The sequence below is a fragment of the Spea bombifrons genome, chromosome 4, assembly GCF_027358695.1.
Source record: "Spea bombifrons isolate aSpeBom1 chromosome 4, aSpeBom1.2.pri, whole genome shotgun sequence".
In the NCBI taxonomy this organism is placed as follows: domain Eukaryota; kingdom Metazoa; phylum Chordata; class Amphibia; order Anura; family Pelobatidae; genus Spea; species Spea bombifrons.
The window spans coordinates 108,248,845-108,268,293 of NC_071090.1; the positions used below are offsets into that span (position 1 = coordinate 108,248,845).

The 19,449-nt window shown below is 49.4% G+C and overlaps 1 protein-coding gene across 1 annotated transcript in view; it reads right to left on the reverse strand.

The window, feature by feature from the left end:
• Window positions 1–19,449, reverse strand: part of DNAH2 (dynein axonemal heavy chain 2) — a 43,194-nt gene that overhangs the window by 9,457 nt on the left and 14,288 nt on the right. The window contains exons 26-70 of the mRNA XM_053463908.1: window positions 19,048–19,204; window positions 18,685–18,767; window positions 17,847–18,027; window positions 17,583–17,721; window positions 17,192–17,409; window positions 17,002–17,100; window positions 16,800–16,925; window positions 16,452–16,562; window positions 16,070–16,258; window positions 15,823–15,926; window positions 15,208–15,397; window positions 14,942–15,122; window positions 13,940–14,067; window positions 13,587–13,739; window positions 13,298–13,423; window positions 12,905–13,123; window positions 12,531–12,648; window positions 10,720–10,856; window positions 10,469–10,606; window positions 9,619–9,777; window positions 9,377–9,529; window positions 9,066–9,157; window positions 8,760–8,958; window positions 8,441–8,665; window positions 8,084–8,188; window positions 7,643–7,831; window positions 7,359–7,444; window positions 7,114–7,244; window positions 6,736–6,885; window positions 6,476–6,643; window positions 6,073–6,233; window positions 5,802–5,941; window positions 5,433–5,565; window positions 5,207–5,346; window positions 4,166–4,376; window positions 3,943–4,059; window positions 3,696–3,837; window positions 3,383–3,552; window positions 3,029–3,145; window positions 2,399–2,563; window positions 2,169–2,291; window positions 1,327–1,475; window positions 976–1,042; window positions 736–886; window positions 108–256 (exon numbers count right to left, since the gene is read on the reverse strand). Of these exons, the coding sequence (XP_053319883.1) occupies window positions 108–256; window positions 736–886; window positions 976–1,042; window positions 1,327–1,475; window positions 2,169–2,291; window positions 2,399–2,563; window positions 3,029–3,145; window positions 3,383–3,552; window positions 3,696–3,837; window positions 3,943–4,059; window positions 4,166–4,376; window positions 5,207–5,346; window positions 5,433–5,565; window positions 5,802–5,941; window positions 6,073–6,233; window positions 6,476–6,643; window positions 6,736–6,885; window positions 7,114–7,244; window positions 7,359–7,444; window positions 7,643–7,831; window positions 8,084–8,188; window positions 8,441–8,665; window positions 8,760–8,958; window positions 9,066–9,157; window positions 9,377–9,529; window positions 9,619–9,777; window positions 10,469–10,606; window positions 10,720–10,856; window positions 12,531–12,648; window positions 12,905–13,123; window positions 13,298–13,423; window positions 13,587–13,739; window positions 13,940–14,067; window positions 14,942–15,122; window positions 15,208–15,397; window positions 15,823–15,926; window positions 16,070–16,258; window positions 16,452–16,562; window positions 16,800–16,925; window positions 17,002–17,100; window positions 17,192–17,409; window positions 17,583–17,721; window positions 17,847–18,027; window positions 18,685–18,767; window positions 19,048–19,204 (6,589 nt within the window). The remainder of the gene's footprint in view (window positions 1–107; window positions 257–735; window positions 887–975; window positions 1,043–1,326; window positions 1,476–2,168; window positions 2,292–2,398; window positions 2,564–3,028; window positions 3,146–3,382; window positions 3,553–3,695; window positions 3,838–3,942; window positions 4,060–4,165; window positions 4,377–5,206; window positions 5,347–5,432; window positions 5,566–5,801; window positions 5,942–6,072; window positions 6,234–6,475; window positions 6,644–6,735; window positions 6,886–7,113; window positions 7,245–7,358; window positions 7,445–7,642; window positions 7,832–8,083; window positions 8,189–8,440; window positions 8,666–8,759; window positions 8,959–9,065; window positions 9,158–9,376; window positions 9,530–9,618; window positions 9,778–10,468; window positions 10,607–10,719; window positions 10,857–12,530; window positions 12,649–12,904; window positions 13,124–13,297; window positions 13,424–13,586; window positions 13,740–13,939; window positions 14,068–14,941; window positions 15,123–15,207; window positions 15,398–15,822; window positions 15,927–16,069; window positions 16,259–16,451; window positions 16,563–16,799; window positions 16,926–17,001; window positions 17,101–17,191; window positions 17,410–17,582; window positions 17,722–17,846; window positions 18,028–18,684; window positions 18,768–19,047; window positions 19,205–19,449) is intronic.

Genomic DNA, 19,449 nt, shown 5'->3' on the forward strand with positions numbered 1-19,449 from the left:
GCCGGCCCTGTCCCAAATCCCCAACAGCTAACAGCACCGTTTTTAGACAAAGCCGCATGCTAAATTTTAACCGCGTACAGCGCCGGTATAGCGCGGGTAATCCCTACCTGCTCCTTCACGGCAAAGTTCACGATGGTTGTCTGAGAGCTTATCTCGGGGGTGTAATGCGGATTGGATAGTTTGGTTGTTATGTAGAATCGGAATTCTGGATTATACACGACATCCTTATCCCCGAGACGAATCTGCAGCTTCCCACCTAAATAAAACACATGGATATAAATAAATAAATATATATATATATATCTCAATAACGCCTCCTATTATTATATATAACCCTCCTATTACTCTATATAACCCTCCCTATAACTCCTCTTATTATGCATAGAACCATCTCTATTACTCCATATAACCCTCTACATAGGGTGACCGCATCAGCCATGTTTTCCAGGACACATATATTTTTTTACATATCGCTGACCAGCCCAGACACAGTGCTGCCCTGCAGTATGGAGAATGTATAACTTCCATGAGTCTATACATCCCACATACTGCAGGGCAACATTATATCTGGGCTGGTCATCAAACATGAAAAACTTATACGTGTCCCAGAAAAAGTGGCCGATGTGGTCACCCTACCTCCAAATAACCAATTTCTCCATATAGCCCTCCCTGCCCCTATCTCTCATATAACTCTCCGTATAGCCCCTCCTGTTCCATATAACCTGCTTATCTCACCAACTTTAGTGACAGATTTGTTCAAGATGGGCGACAAGGATGGGTCTAGATCCTCCTGGACATTCTGAAGCAGCACGGGGCTCCCAAACTGGACAGCCTGTTCCACGACCCTCATAAAATCTGCCATCTGGAGGTCAATCACCTTGAGGTTCTGCGGGTACGAGACGGGGAAGTCTGAGTCTATGCCACGGACAGTCTGTGAAGAGCAGGCTGATGGCGGACTTCATCCTGCGCTCCTACCTTGGTTGACTCCATGCTCTTGATCCACTTGGTGGCTTGTCCCTGGGGGTCGATCATTAATGGCCACCTAGGGAAAATAAGCGTGATTAGAATAACAAGTCAAGAGAAGAAATCGCTTCACTGGTAGGTGGTGGCTGAGACAGACAGGACGCCGCAAAGCAAGTGACTACCACGTGTGGCACATGGAGTTCCTGGCACCACCATGATTATTACATTCCACCCGGCAATAACAGAGCCCCAAAACACAGCAATGGGAACCCAAGTGTCTGGAGGCATCTCACACCGCGCAGGACGAAGGCATTTTAAGGCAAGCCCCAAATAATACTGGACGAGAAGTATGCTTGGTGTTACCTGTTCCCCCGAGTGACGATGACACCATTATCACTGGAGAAGCTATCGGACGGAAGGCCCCGCAGGTTCCACTCTCGCACCATCGTAGGACTCGATAGGAAGCTGGTCAGGGAGAAGTTGGGGGAGCAAGGAACGAGCATCTCTTTAACCTGTTGGGAATGCAAGAGACGAGTAAGTTCATGTTGGAGGATGTGGACTCTTACCCTCGGACTTTCTTCTGCTCCTTTTTTGAATGTTTTTTGGCATCTAGATGTGATGGCCATGTTCTAGATGTGATGGCCATGTTTTAGATGTGATGGCCATGTTCTAGATGTGGTGGCCATGTTTTAGATGTGTTGGCCATGTTTTAGATGTGTTGGCCATGTTCTAGATGTGATGGCCATGTTTTAGATGTGATGGCCATGTTCTAGATGTGATGGCCATGTTCTAGATATGGTGGCCATGTTTTAGATGTGTTGGCCATGTTTTAGATGTGATGGCCATGTTTTAGATGTAATGGCCATGTTCTAGATGTGATGGCCATGTTCTAGATGTGATGGCCATGTTCTAGATATGGTGGCCATGTTTTAGATGTGTTGGCCATGTTTTAGATGTGGTGGCCATGTTTTAGATGTGTTGGCCATGTTTTAGATGTGGTGGCCATGTTTTAGATGTGATGGCCATGTTCTAGATGTGGTGGCTTTGTTTGCTATGAGCGTGGAGCGTGTGCATGATGAGTGTTGTGTTTTCTGCTGTGAGTTTCCGTTTCTAGTGATGGAGAAGGCATATTTTTTTTCAGGTTTAACAGATTTTCATTAAAAATATTGCGTAGATACAGAAGAAGAAGGAACGTTTCCAGTCACCTCTTTAATCCAGATTTGCAGGATCTCCTCGCGGTAGCTGGAGAGGAACGGCCCCATATATGACAAAAAGGCTGAAGCCAACAGACAGTCACCGACGAGGAAGCCCAGGTCATCCTCTAGGCCCTGCAGGGACAGGCAATATATTGTCACGCACCTTCTAAAGAGTGACGGCCAGACGGTGTGAGACAGAGGCAAAGTACAGACAGGAGACAGTCTCAAGGTTATCTGACCTTCACGGTTTCTTCCCATCTGGACTTTTCCCCGGCCAGTCCGGTCACCAGTGTTCCTGCGCGCTCAAGTTTCACCTCCATGAGCTCGGCCTCGGATCTCAGCTGCTCCTTTTGGGCCAATTTCTCATCGTACTGCATCTTCAGCTTCTCCAGGCGCTCGCCCACCTGATACACAAACAGCGTGATGCCACAATGGACACACAACCTAACACCATAAAGCTACGTGGTACGGTGTGTCCCGCATCTGCCGGGGTTGTCGTATGGCCTGTAGCTACACAAGTTGGCACATATAGGAAAAAAAGGTCTGGTTTTAAAAAAAAAAGGTTAAAATGGCATATCTGAGACTCTAACTGTTAAGAAATGACCATCAAGGTTTGGCTACAGCAGAAATATTGTGCTCCCCAAGCTGGTAAGTACCGGGGGGACAATGCAACATGGCGCATGCCCATAGCTAATGCTGCACCCAGACATGGGGGTCCTGAGACGTAAGGTTTTTAGTAGCTATCCTAGATATTTCACAGCGCCATCAACATAACTTTGTGACCCAAAGACGAGCGCAAGGAACATAATCGTCTTTTATTTACACGAAGTCAAGGAACAAAGACACGGCCGAGTAAAAAGGTCTCCCACCTCTCGGAGCTTGTTCTGCGCCTCGGCCAGCGACGCCTGCTTCTCGGCCAGCTGAGCCATTGCCGCGTTCATCCGGGCGCGTTTCGGCTCCACCACTTTATATATACGGCCATACATCTAACAACATGAGACATTTTAGCAATATACTGACACGAGTCAGTATATATATATATATCACAGACTTCATATACATTAAAGTATTTATGAGGCGGTAGCTGGAGCCACTAAAAATAACAAAGACTTCTCCAAGATTCTAGAAGGACAGGAAGGCTATCAAAAACAATGACTTGTATCTAGATGGAGCCAACCAGCCCTAGTCTATGTGGCCCTTAATTAAACACACATCCCCCTCACCTCCATGGCTCGCACCCACATACACAAGGACCTGGCAGCCAGGGACACCCGGCCAACCGTGTCCGGCTGGAAATCCGCCTGCGCGCAGTACTGCCCGATCTTCTTCAGAGTCCGCTCGGAGATATTGTCTTTATCGAAGTTGATGAGCTGCTTGATGAAGTTGGACTCTCCTGGGGATGAAGGGTATCAGATCAAACAGTTTGCCCTTCATTCCCGGTCACCGGCATATCCTTCCCTCCAAGCACCTTGATCTTTCCATCCACTCCATCAGTCTACGCTTGGCCCACTCCATACTACACCCTGCCCAATTTACCCAGCTGCCTCTTGGCCTCGGCCCACGTTGGTTCGTTTCCTCTTAGAATCATGACAGCTTGCATCACCGTTTCCACCTGCACTGGTGGGCGCCCGTACGACTTTATTTCCGTCATGTCCTTCTTGTTCAGTGACTCCAGAGCCTGTTGAGACGGGTGACACGAGCGATCAGCATAGAACCGGCGTTAGTGTAGGACGGAGCGCATGCATGGATCTGGGGTAATTATGTGCCCAGCGCGCGGTCTAACCCTCATGGCCTCCTCCAGGGCGGGAAGGGCCTCCTCGAGGTCCTTCTGCGCATTTTCTGCCAGAGTCTTGCACTTTATCTCCTCGGCCGCGATCTTCTCGCTGTGAGCTGCGACGGCCTGCGGGGGGAGAAGTCAAAAAAGGTAAATTGCTGCCATAGAGGGGGGGTTTAAATAGCAGCATGGCAGATAAACTGATGGAACCAGCTTGTAGCAGCAAACATGCCTTCTGCTGCTCGTCGGCCTCCCTCCTCTGCTGGACGATGATGACCAGATACTCCTCGCACTGCTTCTGGTACTCGGCCACTTTGCTGCGTGCCACCGCCAGCTCCTCGGACATTTTCTCCACCTTCTCCCGGGTCTCGTCGATCTTAAAGAGCCCGTTCTTGAGTTTGGTGGCCTTCTCCCCGAGCTCGGCGCGTTTCTCAGCCAGGAGCCTGCCAAACACACGCACCCCATGTATAAATACATAACACCTTAACACCTTATACACACACACAGCCACTCTAATAGAATACAATACACACACACAACCTAAAACCATACACTTACACATACACACATACACCCTAACACAATACACTTACACACAGACACCCTAACACAATACACTTACACACACACTAACACCATACGTATTTATACATTCACACAGACACTCTAACACCATACAGTCACACATATATACATACACACAGACACTCTAACACCATACAGTCACACATATATACATACACACAGACACTCTAACACCATACAGTCACACATACATACATACACACACATACACCCTACACACACACTAACACCATACGCATACATACATACGCTCACACATATATACATACACACAGCCACTTTAACACCATACAGTCACACATATATGAAATATGGGGCTGGTCTTAATTCCCATGCCCAAACCCATGGCATGCCTAAAGAGCAAACCCACCGCAATGTATGAATACAGCTGAGGTCTCTATAGGTTTCATGCCCTGGGCAGGGGCGATAACAAGTGGCTTCTTCTTATGATTCAAGGAGCCATGTCTCCATCTTAACCAGAGAAGAGTTTTGGTCACAGTGAGGGCTGTAAAGCCCTACAATCCACTCCAGGTGAAGGGGGCTTTTCAGGATAAACTGGATTGCTTCTTGGCAAGAAGGGTATACAGGGGTAAAAATTAAAAAGCCTCTGGAGCCAGCGTAACCCACAAGGTCATGTTAATTTAACCCCCACATGTCGCCATGTTCCTCACTGCAGATTTGCCCTCACCTCTTGTATCTAGATACCACTTCCAGGTAGCTGGTTGGCGTGATGTAGTTTTGTCTCCTCATTTCAACTTTCATTTTGTGTGAATATTCAGCGACCGAGCGATGCATTGTCACAAATATGCGGGACACCTTTGCGTGGATCTGAGGGACAAAGGATGGGAATTACAGAGAGCCAAAGGATGGATAGAAGGGGGTGTTTCAGAGGTGTAGGGGGGCACCAGACTCACCCCTTCCATATCACCCAATTCAGCGCCTTCCAAATATTTCTCAGCTACTTCCAGAAGAGCTTCTTGTGGCCACTCGGAAAACCAGTTGATGGTCGTGCAGTTCACGAGGGCCGGATACTGACGGATTCGATTCCTGAGGAAGGAGGACGTGTGAGAAATGTCATTCTGACAAGGTATCTACGGCATCTACAGTGACACCAGACAATGTTCTTCTTCCCCCAAAAAGTTAACCATGGTCAAGGCAAGGTCCAAAAGTGTGGGGCCATCACACACACATGGGCATAAGGGGCAGCAGGGAGCTAGATGTCGCTTCCCACAAAATGGCGCTACGTCCTTTGTAAGCAATTAGGCGTTGGTTAAGATCCTCACCGGAAGGGGTCCCCCACGGGGCTCATGCAGAGCACTATGTGTAGGTTGTTTCGTACTCTCTCTATCAGGAAGTTGTAGAGACTTTCCGGGGTTTCAGGGACGTTCTCACTCCGAGCCTTCTCCTGCAACAAAGTCTTGATCTGCAAGAGAGTAGAGGACAGCACAGTGATTGGAAGAGACAAAGCTGGAAGGGATGGAGAAGACCACAAATTGCCGGGAGAGAGATGGCATTCTCAGCGCGGGGGTGTGAAGGGTGTAGGAAGCCAGTCACCTCCTCAAACTCGTCCGCCTTGTACAGATTGGGGACCTCCCCAGAGCTCAGCACGTTGTTGACGTCTTCGAGGAACGACTCATCCGTGATCTGGGTGTCTGTCAGGAGGAAGACGGAAGGGCGGCCCTCTACCCCGGCCAGGCGGTACAGCTTCTTCAGGTCTGAGAAGGCAAGAAGAGCAAGTGGAGGAAATACATGGATTATGAAGGCTTCCGGAATGGTTGTAGCTTCCACATTACGCACGGAAGAGCTTGGTGCAAACCCTTGGAATATCACAGTCACTTTGACCGGCTCATCCATGGCCCTTGGTAATGATCTCCACGTGTATAGAGTGAAAGAAAAAAGAAACGAAGGAGAAAAGAATGACTCACCACCATTCACATTCTTAAATTGACTCCCTCACCTTCTCGGAACTCCTGCTTGCGATACCCCCTGGTCACCTCCAGCTGAAAGACCTTGTAGTCGCAGATAAAGGATGCCAGTCGTGCCAGGCTCTGCCTCCCGCTGCCCCCGATGCCAACCAGTAACATGTTCCCCCTTGGCTGGCCAATCACACGCACGATGCGGGCAACTGTACAGAGATAGGTTAGCACACAGGAAGAAGAACATGGCGGGCACGTGTACGCAGAACGGCATTTAACATACGCCACCAAGAGCCCCTACCGTGCTGGATGGCGTCTGTGAATAAGACCAGTTTCTTGGCGCCGGCTCCAGGAACGCGGCTCTGCTCTTCCAGCTGGGTCTTCATAAACGTTTTCAGAGCCTGGAAATCTGCAATATCTTCATATACGGGAGGCTCGTGCAGGAAGTCACCTGGTGACATTGAACTGGGGGTTAGGGAAGCTTTACTGGGACCGCTCTGACTTATACTGGTCCCCTCAGCCTTGGAATTACCAAACAGGAGAAGGGGGATTTATGGGACACTAGTGGCGGTATGTCTCTCAACCATAACGCTGGCTGATATAAGGGGTACGTTTAAGACCTGAAGGCTGTTTTCTGGGAAAACAGTGGAGATCTGAATCAACTACCAGGGGTACGTACCGAACAAGAGGGGCTGTTTGCTTGGACACAGGTTGTGGTAGGTCAAGTCAAAAAGAGACCCCAGTTTCTCGCTCAGGATACCGACGAAAGCTTCGGCGTCTGATGAATCCACGAGACGATCAGAGAAGACCCTGTGTGAGACGTAAAACACAACTAATGCATCTTCTTCTCCAGCTGTTTAAGGGACACGCGTGTGGCGCTGTGCGAGTCTTGGTGTGTTTGATTAGAGACGGGAACATCCATACCTGAAGCACTCGTGCACCCAAAGTCTGGTGATGCTTTGTTTGGTATCATGGAGATCCCGGTGAGCTCTCAGCATCCCCTGAAACACCTGTGGACGAGATACCATGGTTGGTTAGCTGGCACACCTTATGGACACCACCTTCCACCCACGTTACGTCATCGCCCACCATTTAGCAGTCCTCCTCCCCAAAGCACTACTTGAAAACCCCCCTTCTACCTTCCCTGTCCATCCTGTCCCCCCATTACTGAGAGATTCTCTGCCTTCTGTGCTGTCCATGCCACTCACCTTCGAGATATCTCTTAGGTTAAACAGGTAGTGGATCTTGGCAGGCGTCGGGAGGAACCTCTGCGTGATTGCGTTGTAGAGCTCTATGGTGGCCTGGGTGATGACTTCTCCTACTGGTTTCACCTCCTCCTCGAAATCCTGCAGCTTCTGACTCAGCATCGTTCCAAAGATGCGTTTGATTTGAGATTCCTGCGCCCAGCGGGGAAAGAGGAGATCATCAACAGAATAGAGAGGAATCGTCCGGAACATTCCGTCTGAGGTCCTTGGAGCTTATGCGACTCAACGAGATCACTAAACCTCAAAGCAACCTGCTGGTGGGAAGTCCACATACAGTGCTGGAGAGCGTAATTATCTGGATACATTCTCTCTTGGCTAGATTCCCTCCGCAAGTCTATGGTACTAATATACACCTCGGGCATATGGTTATATATGATTACTCACAGACGGAAAGGTCATGTTGATGAGATTAAATCTGCTCTGCAGTCGACTGGAGATAATCGAGCGACCTCCCCCAGGAGGACCCATGGCTGCCATGATGAACATGTCCTGCAGAAGGAGAGAAGAAACCATTAGAAGTGTAAAGGTCTAGAGCACCGGGAACGGCAGGAGTGCGTGACCCAAGAAGTCATACGGTGAGTTATTGCATAGGGAGGACAAGCCTGGAATTTGTGAACAAACATTGGTCCCTAAGATGTGGGAACAAGAGTCAAGGTAGACCACGAGAAAGGCTGGGGATAAGAGAGAAGAATACTGGAATAGAAAAAGAAAGCCCAGGGTGGTCCTGGAAAGGAGCCTGACCTTGACATATTTGATGTTTTGATTCTGCCGGTCGTACCAAAAGCCATAGTCTATCCAGAGACGAAGGAGCTCAAGAGGGGGCTGCGACCCAAACGTGTCCTTGGCTGGCATGTTGAGGTCATCCATGAAGGTTATGAGCTGCTTTCCGCCAGCAGGCACATACACGCCCTTCGTCCGCTTCTCCACCCGGCTCTCGATGATGTTTTGTACGTTGCTGGAGGTTGTCTAAGGAACAAAGGACATGACAAAGTGACAAAGCGGAACACACACATAGCCGACGGCACTGGGTCGTACGCAGGCCATGCCTGTTGTCGGGTACCTGCGCAGACATGTTGATGGTCAGCATTGACCATTTGCTTGGGTCAAGGGTCTGCAGGACGCTCTGGGCAATCGAGGTCTTTCCGGTGCCCACCGGCCCCACCAACAAGACTGGCCACTGGTGAGATACCAGAGAGTTGACGATGAACTGGTATCGAACCGTGTCCACCGTGGGCACCATAATCTTATAGAATGGAGCGCTGCGGAGAGAGAGAAGGTTGTGCAATCGTCTAATTCTATAAAAATGTGCAATATATATATATACACCATTGAATAAATGTAACGGCTGGAGTCCAGGACAACTTACTTAGGGGGGATTCTCCAACTCTTGGGAAGTTTGTCCTCAAAGGAGGCCCAGTTCTTGGTTTTGGGGTCCACGTAGTACTCGTACACGGTGTCCTGAAAAGAGTAAGGATGGCGTGAACTTATATCTGGGTATATTTAATCATTTGGAGCAACGTAACATTGTGAGAAGCCCCTGGGGTACTTTTTTTTGGAAGGTTTATAGAGAAACAATCTTGGGCCACCGATAAAAAGGTTCCTACCAGACCGGAGCTTGCAACCATATCTGTGATCTGGGTCCTCTCCTGCCCTCATGTTGGTCTCTCTCTCTCTCACCTTGTTTGGGAAGCTGCCCTCCAGCTCCCGCAGGTAATTATCAATCTTCCTCCGTCCGTCCTCGTCCACGGATGCACAGACCGACCACACGAGACAGAACACGAACCACAGCTCTGCCATCCGGCTGTAATTGTCGGAGTCGGACGGATTCACCTGTCACAAAAACATAAAAAAGACATGGTAAAAAGGACCGGTAAACAGCGGGTCTCAGCAGCTGAAGCCATGGCGTCCCCGCTACTCACCCCGTTCTCCACTGTCGCCAGTGACTCATAAAGCTTGCACAGGGAGATGACGCCACAGGTGTCCTCCTGAGGAACCAGCTCTTTACAATTTAATTTCCTAAACTCCAACGTTCTGTCTACGTATTTATCGAACATGCGCTGCAGAGTCTCGGATTCCACCTGCAAAACATGAGCGCAGAGTTCACAGGCCCCATTACAGAACATCTTCTGCCCAAACCCATGGCCGGTACCTTCACGTACCGGTGGCCTTCACCGTTTAGATCATAGTGCCCCTTCTGAGTCATTGTTACTTCTGTACTATAAAGATATCTTTATTCACATCCCAGGCTTCACATTGTTCCAGAGCCACTCAACTTTGTTCTTCTTCACGATTAACCCCTTAAGGACAATGGGCGGTCCCTAAACCCATTGAAAACAATGCATTTTGAGCCTGTACATGTACGGGCTTTGTCATTAAGGGGTTAAGCAAGCCTTACTTATAATTAAATTAAGGTTTGCAGATTTGTTTCCTTAGGATTTGAGAAGAAGACCACCCTTAACTGACCTTCATGCCATCTTCTGCCTGACTTTTTCGGCCCTGGTCTTCGCCGTTCGTCTCCGACAGTTCAGGGGCCGACCATGTCGGGAATGCGTTCTCGGCCTTTGCTTTTTGGACACCGCTGGCTCCTGTACTGTCTGAGATCTACCCGGGACGAGCTGCTTTCTAAACAGTTTGATGCCTCTTTAAGAGTTTAAATGCCCCTTTCTGCCTTCCTCCTGATGTTTGCTTCCTTGTCACGCAGACTACATCTACACTCTCCCACCGGCTCGTCCCATGGAGTCTCCTTATCGTTCTCTTCACCCCTCATACCTTGTTTCGTTTCTCCAGCCATGACCGTACGTAGGGCCTCCAGCCCAGGCTGGTATAGTCCGTGTACACCATCCCGCAACGTGATACGGTCGCAGGCGAGGCCACGGCTAGATCGGAGACTTCAAACAGAAGGGAAACCTGTGAGGAGATGCATGAGATTTAGTGCCTAGGTGCCCCCAAGATCTGAAAGGAGACAAACACATGGGAGACTGAATTTTATCTCCACTCTACCGGTGGAAGGCGATAACTACCTGCTCCGGCATGGCTATCCTCTCTCCATTGATCAGAGTCAGAACTTTATTATCATCCATCACGGAGTTCATGCTCTCAATCCACAGAGTGTCAACCGGACCATCAAACACAATCCACTTCTCATCCGGACGGTCATCTTACAAACAGAACGTAAAAATAGAGTGTCAGCTTTACAGGTAAGACATATTATTCACACTCATCCTGTATATACAGGGGACAGATAGCTCGGGCCGCGCTCTCTCTGTATATACAGGGGACAGATAGCTCGGGCTGCGCTCTCTCTGTATATACAGGGGACAGATAGCTCGGGCCGCGCTCTCTCTGTATATACAGGGGACAGATAGCTCGGGCTGCTCTCTCTCTGTATATACAGGGGACGGATAGCTCGGGCTGCGCTCTCTCTGTATATACAGGGGGCAGATAGCTCGGGCCGCGCTCTCTCTGTATATACAGGGGACAGATAGCTCGGGCTGCGCTCTCTCTGTGTATACAGGGGACAGATTGCTCGGGCTGCGCTCTCTCTGTATATACAGGGGACAGATAGCTCGGGCTGCGCTCTCTCTGTATATACAGGGGACAGATAGCTCGGGCTGCGCTCTCTCTGTATATACAGGGGACAGATAGCTCGGGCTGCGCTCTCTCTGTATATACAGGGGACAGATAGCTCGGGCCGCGCTCTCTCTCTGTATATACAGGGGACAGATAGCTCGGGCTGCGCTCTCTCTGTATATACAGGGGACAGATAGCTCGGGCCGCGCTCTCTCTGTATATACAGGGGACAGATAGCTCGGGCTGCACTCTCTCTGTATATACAGGGGACAGATAGCTCGGGCTGCACTCTCTCTGTATATACAGGGGACAGATAGCTCGGGCTGCGCTCTCTCTGTATATACAGGGGACAGATAGCTCGGGCTGCGCTCTCTCTGTATATACAGGGGACAGATAGCTCGGGCTGCGCTCTCTCTCTGTATATACAGGGGGCAGATAGCTCGGGCTGCGCTCTCTCTGTATATACAGGGGACAGATAGCTCGGGCTGCGCTCTCTCTGTATATACAGGGGACAGATAGCTCGGGCTGCGCTCTCTCTGTATATACAGGGGACAGATAGCTCGGGCTGCGCTCTCTCTCTGTATATACAGGGGGCAGATAGCTCGGGCTGCGCTCTCTCTGTACATACAGGGGACAGATAGCTCGGGCTGCGCTCTCTCTGTATATACAGGGGACAGATAGCTCGGGCTGCGCTCTCTCTGTATATACAGGGGACAGATAGCTCGGGCTGCGCTCTCTCTGTATATACAGGGGACAGATAGCTCGGGCTGCGCTCTCTCTGTATATACAGGGGACAGATAGCTCGGGCGCGCTCTCTCTGTATATACAGGGGACAGATAGCTCGGACTGCGCTCTCTCTGTATATACAGGGGACAGATAGCTCGGGCCGCGCTCTCTCTGTATATACAGGGGACAGATAGCTCGGGCTGCGCTCTCTCTGTATATACAGGGGACAGATAGCTCGGGCTGCGCTCTCTCTGTATATACAGGGGACAGATAGCTCGGGCCGCGCTCTCTCTGTATATACAGGGGACAGATAGCTCGGGCTGCGCTCTCTCTGTATATACAGGGGACAGATAGCTCGGGCCACGCTCTCTCTGTACATACAGGGGACAGATAGCTCGGGCTGCGCTCTCTCTGTATATACAAGGGACAGATAGCTCGGGCTGCGCTTTCTCTGTATATACAGGGGACAGATAGCTCGGGCTGCGCTCTCTCTGTATATACAGGGGACAGATATCTTAGGCTGCCCAATATGTACCTGCGCATGCTGTCCTCATAAGACTGGATAGGACTCCATCTGTCCATTCATTGGTTGTAAGATCGTATTCTCCATACAGCTCTCCCAACGATACCGCCTTGGGGTTTAGTGGAAAATCCTGAGCAGATAATAATCAGACAATTAACCAATCAGAGAGTTTCATAACAAGGAGTAAGTTGCTCCACACATTGTCCTGTGGGCTATAATTCAAACCAAGCCTAGTCCTAACCCAACCTCAACATGTATTATGGATCCATTCTAGCGCATGGAGATGTATCAGCGTGCAGTAGAACCGAGCTTATAACACGGATCCTCCTTACAACGTAACCCAAGTGGCGCTGTTTAGCCATCAGGCTCCACTTCTTCATTCTTACCCGCACAAGGTTGTAGTTGGTGTCACCGCTCCGGTGGAGGGCAGAGAGCGTCTTCTGCAGGCAGCGCCAGGTGGTCGTCTTGCCGCTGCAGGTCCTCCCCACGATCATGCAGGAGTGACGGGAGCTCTTGGTCTCGTACAGCTGGGTTACTTTGGTGACGGCGAAAGGGGTGACCTGCATGCCAGAACCTCTCAGCTCCCGCTCGATCTGCTCCCGCAGCTGAAACGAGACGACACGGGGAGGACTAATAAGTTACACGCACAGGGAGAAAGCCGGTTGTAAAGGGGGAGGACTAGACCTTTAAGAAATCTTCTGCCTATGCACATCCATATCCCCATCCCTCTAACCAGATGGCAAAGAAACAGTCTAATGCCTTGATGTAATATTCCATACATTGCCATAGTGGACAGAAGGCGCCTCGATCCCAGGGAACAGGTCCTGCATGATGCCGTTGAACAAAGGCAGGTCCGCCGAGGTCAGCTTCGCGACATTCATGTCCTTCATAGACATGATCAGAACCTACAGAGAAAGAGCTATGAGTTGGTTGCCCACACCCTAGAAGTTTGGAGAAGGGTGCAGGGTGATGTCAGCCTTTAACCTCCGTGGGACACGGACACAAGCCCTGGGGATGGAGGCCCGACCCTTCCTACATAACGAAAGACTTCCTCGAACCACCTCTCACCTCCTCGTCGGAAAGGTCCGCTTGCAGCCTGCGCTTTCGGCCAGCGTAGCGGAGCAGCGACGTCAGAGCTCTGAGACCGAAGTCGTAATGGTCTTGCTTGGACAGCTGCTGCATGGCCAGAGAGTACAGGGTGTAGACCTTCTTGGCCAGAAGCTACAAGATAAGAGCGCATATATAAATACAAAGACATGGTTTGAAGGGGACCTGCGGCCGGCGGTCTTCAGTCGGCCAACGAGAAGAACACCTCTGCCAACAGAACACGAAATGTAAGATATTGTGATATTGAGTCATTTTCGGTGGGATTTGGTTAGAGGAGCAGAGTTCCGGTTACGGTAAGAAGTCCATGCTGTCACCTTGCAGTTGTTAAATCCTTCCCCGAATAGGATGATCTCGGCGATGAGTGTTGAATCTGGTACCACCATGGAGATGGGCCTGAACATGGACTTCAGGTTATCGGGTAGTTCCGTCCGCCCGGCGTAACCTGTAGTGACATGAGGGCAAAGTGACATGAGGGCAAAGCGACATGAGGGCAAAGAGACATGAGGGCAAAGCGACATGAGGGCAAAGTGACATGAGGGCAAAGTGACATGAGGTAGAGGTCTGCAGGGGAACCCATGGAAAAAACCCATGTGCATGGAGGTTACCTAGAGGAGGTCTCTGGGTCACTAGAGGTTCCATGAAATTAAACATGGGCAGTGTTGGTAAATGTCATCTGCGGGGAATCACATTATTTGATGTACCCAGAGTCTGTTTATTAACCATGCGCCGCGAGCTGTTTCCGCAGAAATCTCTTAATTCAAATAATTAATGCTGACCCGGTGATTTTCACTTCTTTCGGACTATTTTTTTTAATCTTTGTGTTTGAAATACTAACAATGTTGTTTATCTTACGAATATCGGCCTGCGCTCACCTGCTGCGCCAAGGGACGCAAATTTAGCAACTAAAATCAGCTATTTGTATGAGGCCTCGCTCTGTTATCTGAGCCCCAATCTACTAGACAAACACCCCGACTCCTAATCACACTGCCTGAAACAATAGAATGCCTAGGTCTTAATCACCCAGCCGGACTTTCTGACTAATGAAAGCCTATGGAGGATCGGACTTCATTAGCATTGTCATAGAGCATCAGCTCAGTGTGGGGTTTAAGCCACCTGAAATATCACATGATCTTTAGCTATGCTAGATGCATTATTATCATTATTATTATTATTGTTATTATTATTATTATTACTACTACATTCTGTTGGAGGAATTTAATGTGATTATTAGAATGATTTAGAACCCTTGGATTCTTCTCTTAGTTCAGTCACAGTCAGAGTGACCGGTTTGTGTCATTCGGACACGGGGCCCTCACCTGGATTCATGGTGATGAAGATGCCGCAGGACCACACCAGCTTGATTTCTCGACCCTCAAAAATAAACCGGGTTACGTTGGCTGAGAGGGCGGACAAGATGGACAGGATCTGCTGGGCGACCACCGACAGGACCTCGATATTGATGCGATTAAACTCATCGAAGCAGCCCCAGGCTCCAGTCTAGAGGAAAGGTGAACCGGGTGAGAGGCTGGCGAGGAAATAAGGGAATGCTGGGTATGGAAGCCAGGACATGACCGGTCCTCACCTGAGCCAAGCCGGAGAACATCCTGCCCATGGATTTAAAATCGAGCCCTTCGGAGCAGTTCACCACGATGACATACATGCCCAGGGCTTTACCCAAGTCCTTCACCGTCTCTGTTTTACCCGTGCCTGCTGGCCCCTTCGGAGAGCCCCCTCGGTGCAGGTGAAGAGCGGTGGTGAGGGTCATGTAACACCTGGGCAAGACAAAATGGTGCATGGGAAGAGATGTATAAACATGTCTCCCTGAAAAACGTAACAAGGTGCAATAACATCTGTGTATATTCTAAACATATTTTAAAAAATCCATAAAAAACAGTATTGGTTTAAAAAATATATATTTTTAAACCAGGCAGCTCCATATTAGGCCTGACTCCTTAGGATACTCCCTGTCGGAAACAATGGAATAGCTCGGTCTTAATCACCCTGTCAGACACTCTGCCTATTGAAAGCGTATGGAGGAAGGGACTTCATTAGCATCGCCATAAAGCATCAGGTCAGTGTGGTGTTTGAGAAAGGGGAGTCGCCCAAAATATCACATGACCGATAGCGATGGCGGATTGAAAATACCAGGAACCAATGAAACAAGATGAATATTTCAAGCAGCGGGAGGGTCAGGTACCTGTCTGTTAGAGGAGTGATCACGAGACGGCCCGAGTTCCCCAGATACTCGTAGCCATACTGGAACTGAGTATTAGTCTGTCGAATGAGACAGTCGTCGAGATCCTGAGAGCGACAGAAACATTCATGAGTGTAATATTCACAAAAAGAACATACAAATAATTTATCATAATAATAATAATAATAATCTTTTGTAACAATAATATAATACAGCAGGTCCTCCTGGGGTTCTAAGGTTCTAGACTGACCTTGTCCCAGTAGAGGCGCAGCTGGCTAAGCCACTCGAATGAAGCCACGTCCATGCAGCCGCTCTTCAGCATTTTGTCAATGACGTCCCTGGCGTGGACTTCCACCGTGACCAGGGCCACGAGCTTCAGGCGCAGGATTTTGGTCAGGTTGCCACGGATGGCTTCCGAGTACTTGTTGAGCATGGACACCTGTAGGGGGTTTTGGAAACCATTAGAAAGTGTTCTCCGGCCGCCAACTTTCCATTCCTTGAAGAATTGTATCTACTTATGTAAAACGCGACATCTTCTCCACATTTCCCCCGTGAGGGACACGTTTTATGAGATTCACCTTCACCGATGTCACAGAGCCCGTGAGATGCGATCAGCGGGACGGATAACCCACCTGCTTTTTCTTCATGATCTTGAGTATCTTCTTGTCCGCGCGTTCCTTGGCTGATATCAGAGATCTGGTGACATCCGAGGTCCACTGGATTTGACTAGAAGTTATCAGCACCTGGGGTGGAGAAGATCAAGGATGAATAAAGGCCGTGAGAACAGGCTGTAGGGGTGTGGGAGGATGTGAGGAGACAGACAGACCTACGGTATGTGAAATAGAGGGGGAAAGTGATGAGAAGACCTCCGAGGGCTGCAGGTGCTAAAGAGTTCTGTTCCAGCTGAGGCTCGATTGCCCCTACTGCCCAAGGCTTCAGACACAAGCTATATAGTTTGTGTCTCCTCTTCTTCCACTCACCTGTCCTGCCCACTCCTTCACCCACTTATCCCTCTTGCTGCTCATCTTCTTGAGGGCCAGCCTGCAGTTTCTGAGGAGGTCTTTTAACGTCCAACGCATGGTCCTTTCAACATCGCACAGCCAGGCCTGCAAGACGTCGGCAACGTGAGCGGCGTTCTGTGCCACGCGGTATAAAGTCCAGAAAAACGGTGCCCTCTCTTACCTCCACGGGACCCTCCAGCAGCACCGGGTGTGTGAACTCCACGTACTCCCCCTCAGCCGAGTACATGCCCGCTGCTTCAGACTTGCTGCCGATTCCAACCTACCATTGGGACGGAGAAACAACAGGTGAAGACATTGTCTATGCGAAAGCACCCGGCGCAGTCTAGCCACCAACACCAAAGGAAGATTACCTTCTGGATCTTCAGCGACTTAATGTTGTCAAAGCACTTCTTCAGATGTGGCTGGACGGCGTCAGGGTTCCGCGACTGACCCAAGATCTCAAGCAGGTCGTCGTTGGACAAGAAGTAGAACCTGGGGAAGATGTGACGTTTGGTCTCCAGGTACATATCCAGAGACTTCTGTATTCCTTCTAAGACACTGTTCATTTCACCCAGCTTCTCCAGAAGTCCTTTGGAATGATAAAAGTGACAATTAGAAGATGGTAGAATGCCGTTAGCTTGACCCTGGGTCTTGCTGTAGATGATTAATTTTGGTCATTCTGTATTACAATCTCACGGGCCGAGCGGCGGCTGTGGAACCACCTCCGCCTGTGCCACTCTCTAACCCTTGGCCCTTGCATACCTGGGTGATGGGTGCCGCGCAGGGCGTTGTTATCCTTGTCCAATCGATTCATTATTGTTTTCCAACTCATATTTATCTCATCAAATTCTGCGGACTCTTGGGGCAGCTGCTTCCTGATGTCCTCACCCAGGAAGATGTTCTGGAAGAAGCATTAGGCGTCAGAAGAAGTCTCTCGCGGACGGCTTGGCGTGTCTTACGTTACTGGATTTCTCCTGGGCATTTTGGGCGCGTGTGGGGCATTTGGGCAGTTTTTTTTTCACTCACCTCTAGGTACAGCCACTGCCTCTGTACCGTAAGAATCATCTCTGTGGCCTCCAGGATGTGAGACAGGCAGCGCTCCCATCTGTCCACGTCGTGCTCGAAGGCCTTCACAAAAGGGGACGCCTTCATGGTGGAGAGACTAACTTGGTTGTCTTCTAACGCCTGGAAGACTTCATCGGTCCCTCTGTTTGAAGGGACGGAATAAGCTCGATGACTATGTGGTCCATCAGAAAATAATGCGATGATATACTAATGCAGGGGTTCCGCCATTACGCCTGTTGTATTATGTAGCACGTTCTACCCGCTTGTACCATAAATAAAAAAGCGCCCTCACAGCGAGGGCAGTGAAGCTCTGGAATACACAGTGTGGGGAAGCGGAGGCAGGAAATAGGGTGGATAACATCAAAAGAGGATCAATAATGTTTGTGGTGGATGGGGATGAGATGATTAAAAAGAGTTGGGGCAGAATCAGTCCATGGAGCAGTTTGCAGATCAACAGTAAAGGGACAGAGATATTTTGTTTAACCATTTTTTACTTTACTGAGAGGATGGTAAGTATGCGGAACAGCCTCCCAGCAGAAGTGGTAGAGATTTATACAGTGAGGGAATGTAAACATGCATGGGATAGACATACGGCGCCTGAATCTAAGACAAGACCAACGACTTATTAAGGTTTGAGTCTTTACAGCAGGAGAAACGGGCAACTAGACGGGGGGCCGGATGGGGCCGACCTGCTGGCAGATTCCAGGTTTCTATAGTAAATCATTTTATTATTATATTTTAATCTGCATTTCTCCATTTTTTCTTGAAAACTTAAAAAAAACCCACAGTGTTGACTCACCTCAGCCGATGGTGGCCTTTGTCTTTGTGCGGCACGATGTCCAGCACGGTCACCTCCCAGGTCTTCGAGATATGCTCGAGGGCCTGAAAGTATGAATTATTGGTGAGGCTTCCGAACGTTCACACATTAAATAACCTCGCCGTCCAGACTAAACGAGTAAAATAAAGCAAAAATACAGCACTGGTGCTTTCAACGGTCAGAAGGTCCATCCTGCGGACATTATATTTAAGTTGGTTATTCTGTGAGGACCATCTGAGAACCCACAGCGCATGTTAGGACCTCCCAAGCCTAAAGTGGACTCAAGATGATAGACATTCAGTCCAAGGAGTCTTCAGGATGGAGAACAGTTTAGGCTAACGTCACCTCTTCGATGGACAGCTCCTTCGTGGCGGCGGTGGATATCTCGCTGATCTTCTCCACGTGCTGATCTAGTCCGAGCGCCACAATTTTCTCCAGCGTGAAGTCCTCGGCTGTATGGTCAAACGTCCCTTGTGTCTCCTTCTTCACTTGATTCCAGTGCCTGTGGATTTTGCACATCGTTAAGTTCCATTACTTCAAAAAAAAATGAAACATATTAGACACATTGTAGACAATGGCTGGTCGGCCCTTGTCTGGTGCTGAAGGTTCTAGGCTAGAAGAACATCCAAGCGCTATTATAATACCACATCGGGTCTCATTTAGAACTTTGGGAACAATATCATTAAATCAGAGAATACAATGAAGAGCTTCACAATGAATAAGGGTAATGATGAGGGATTCGCTAAA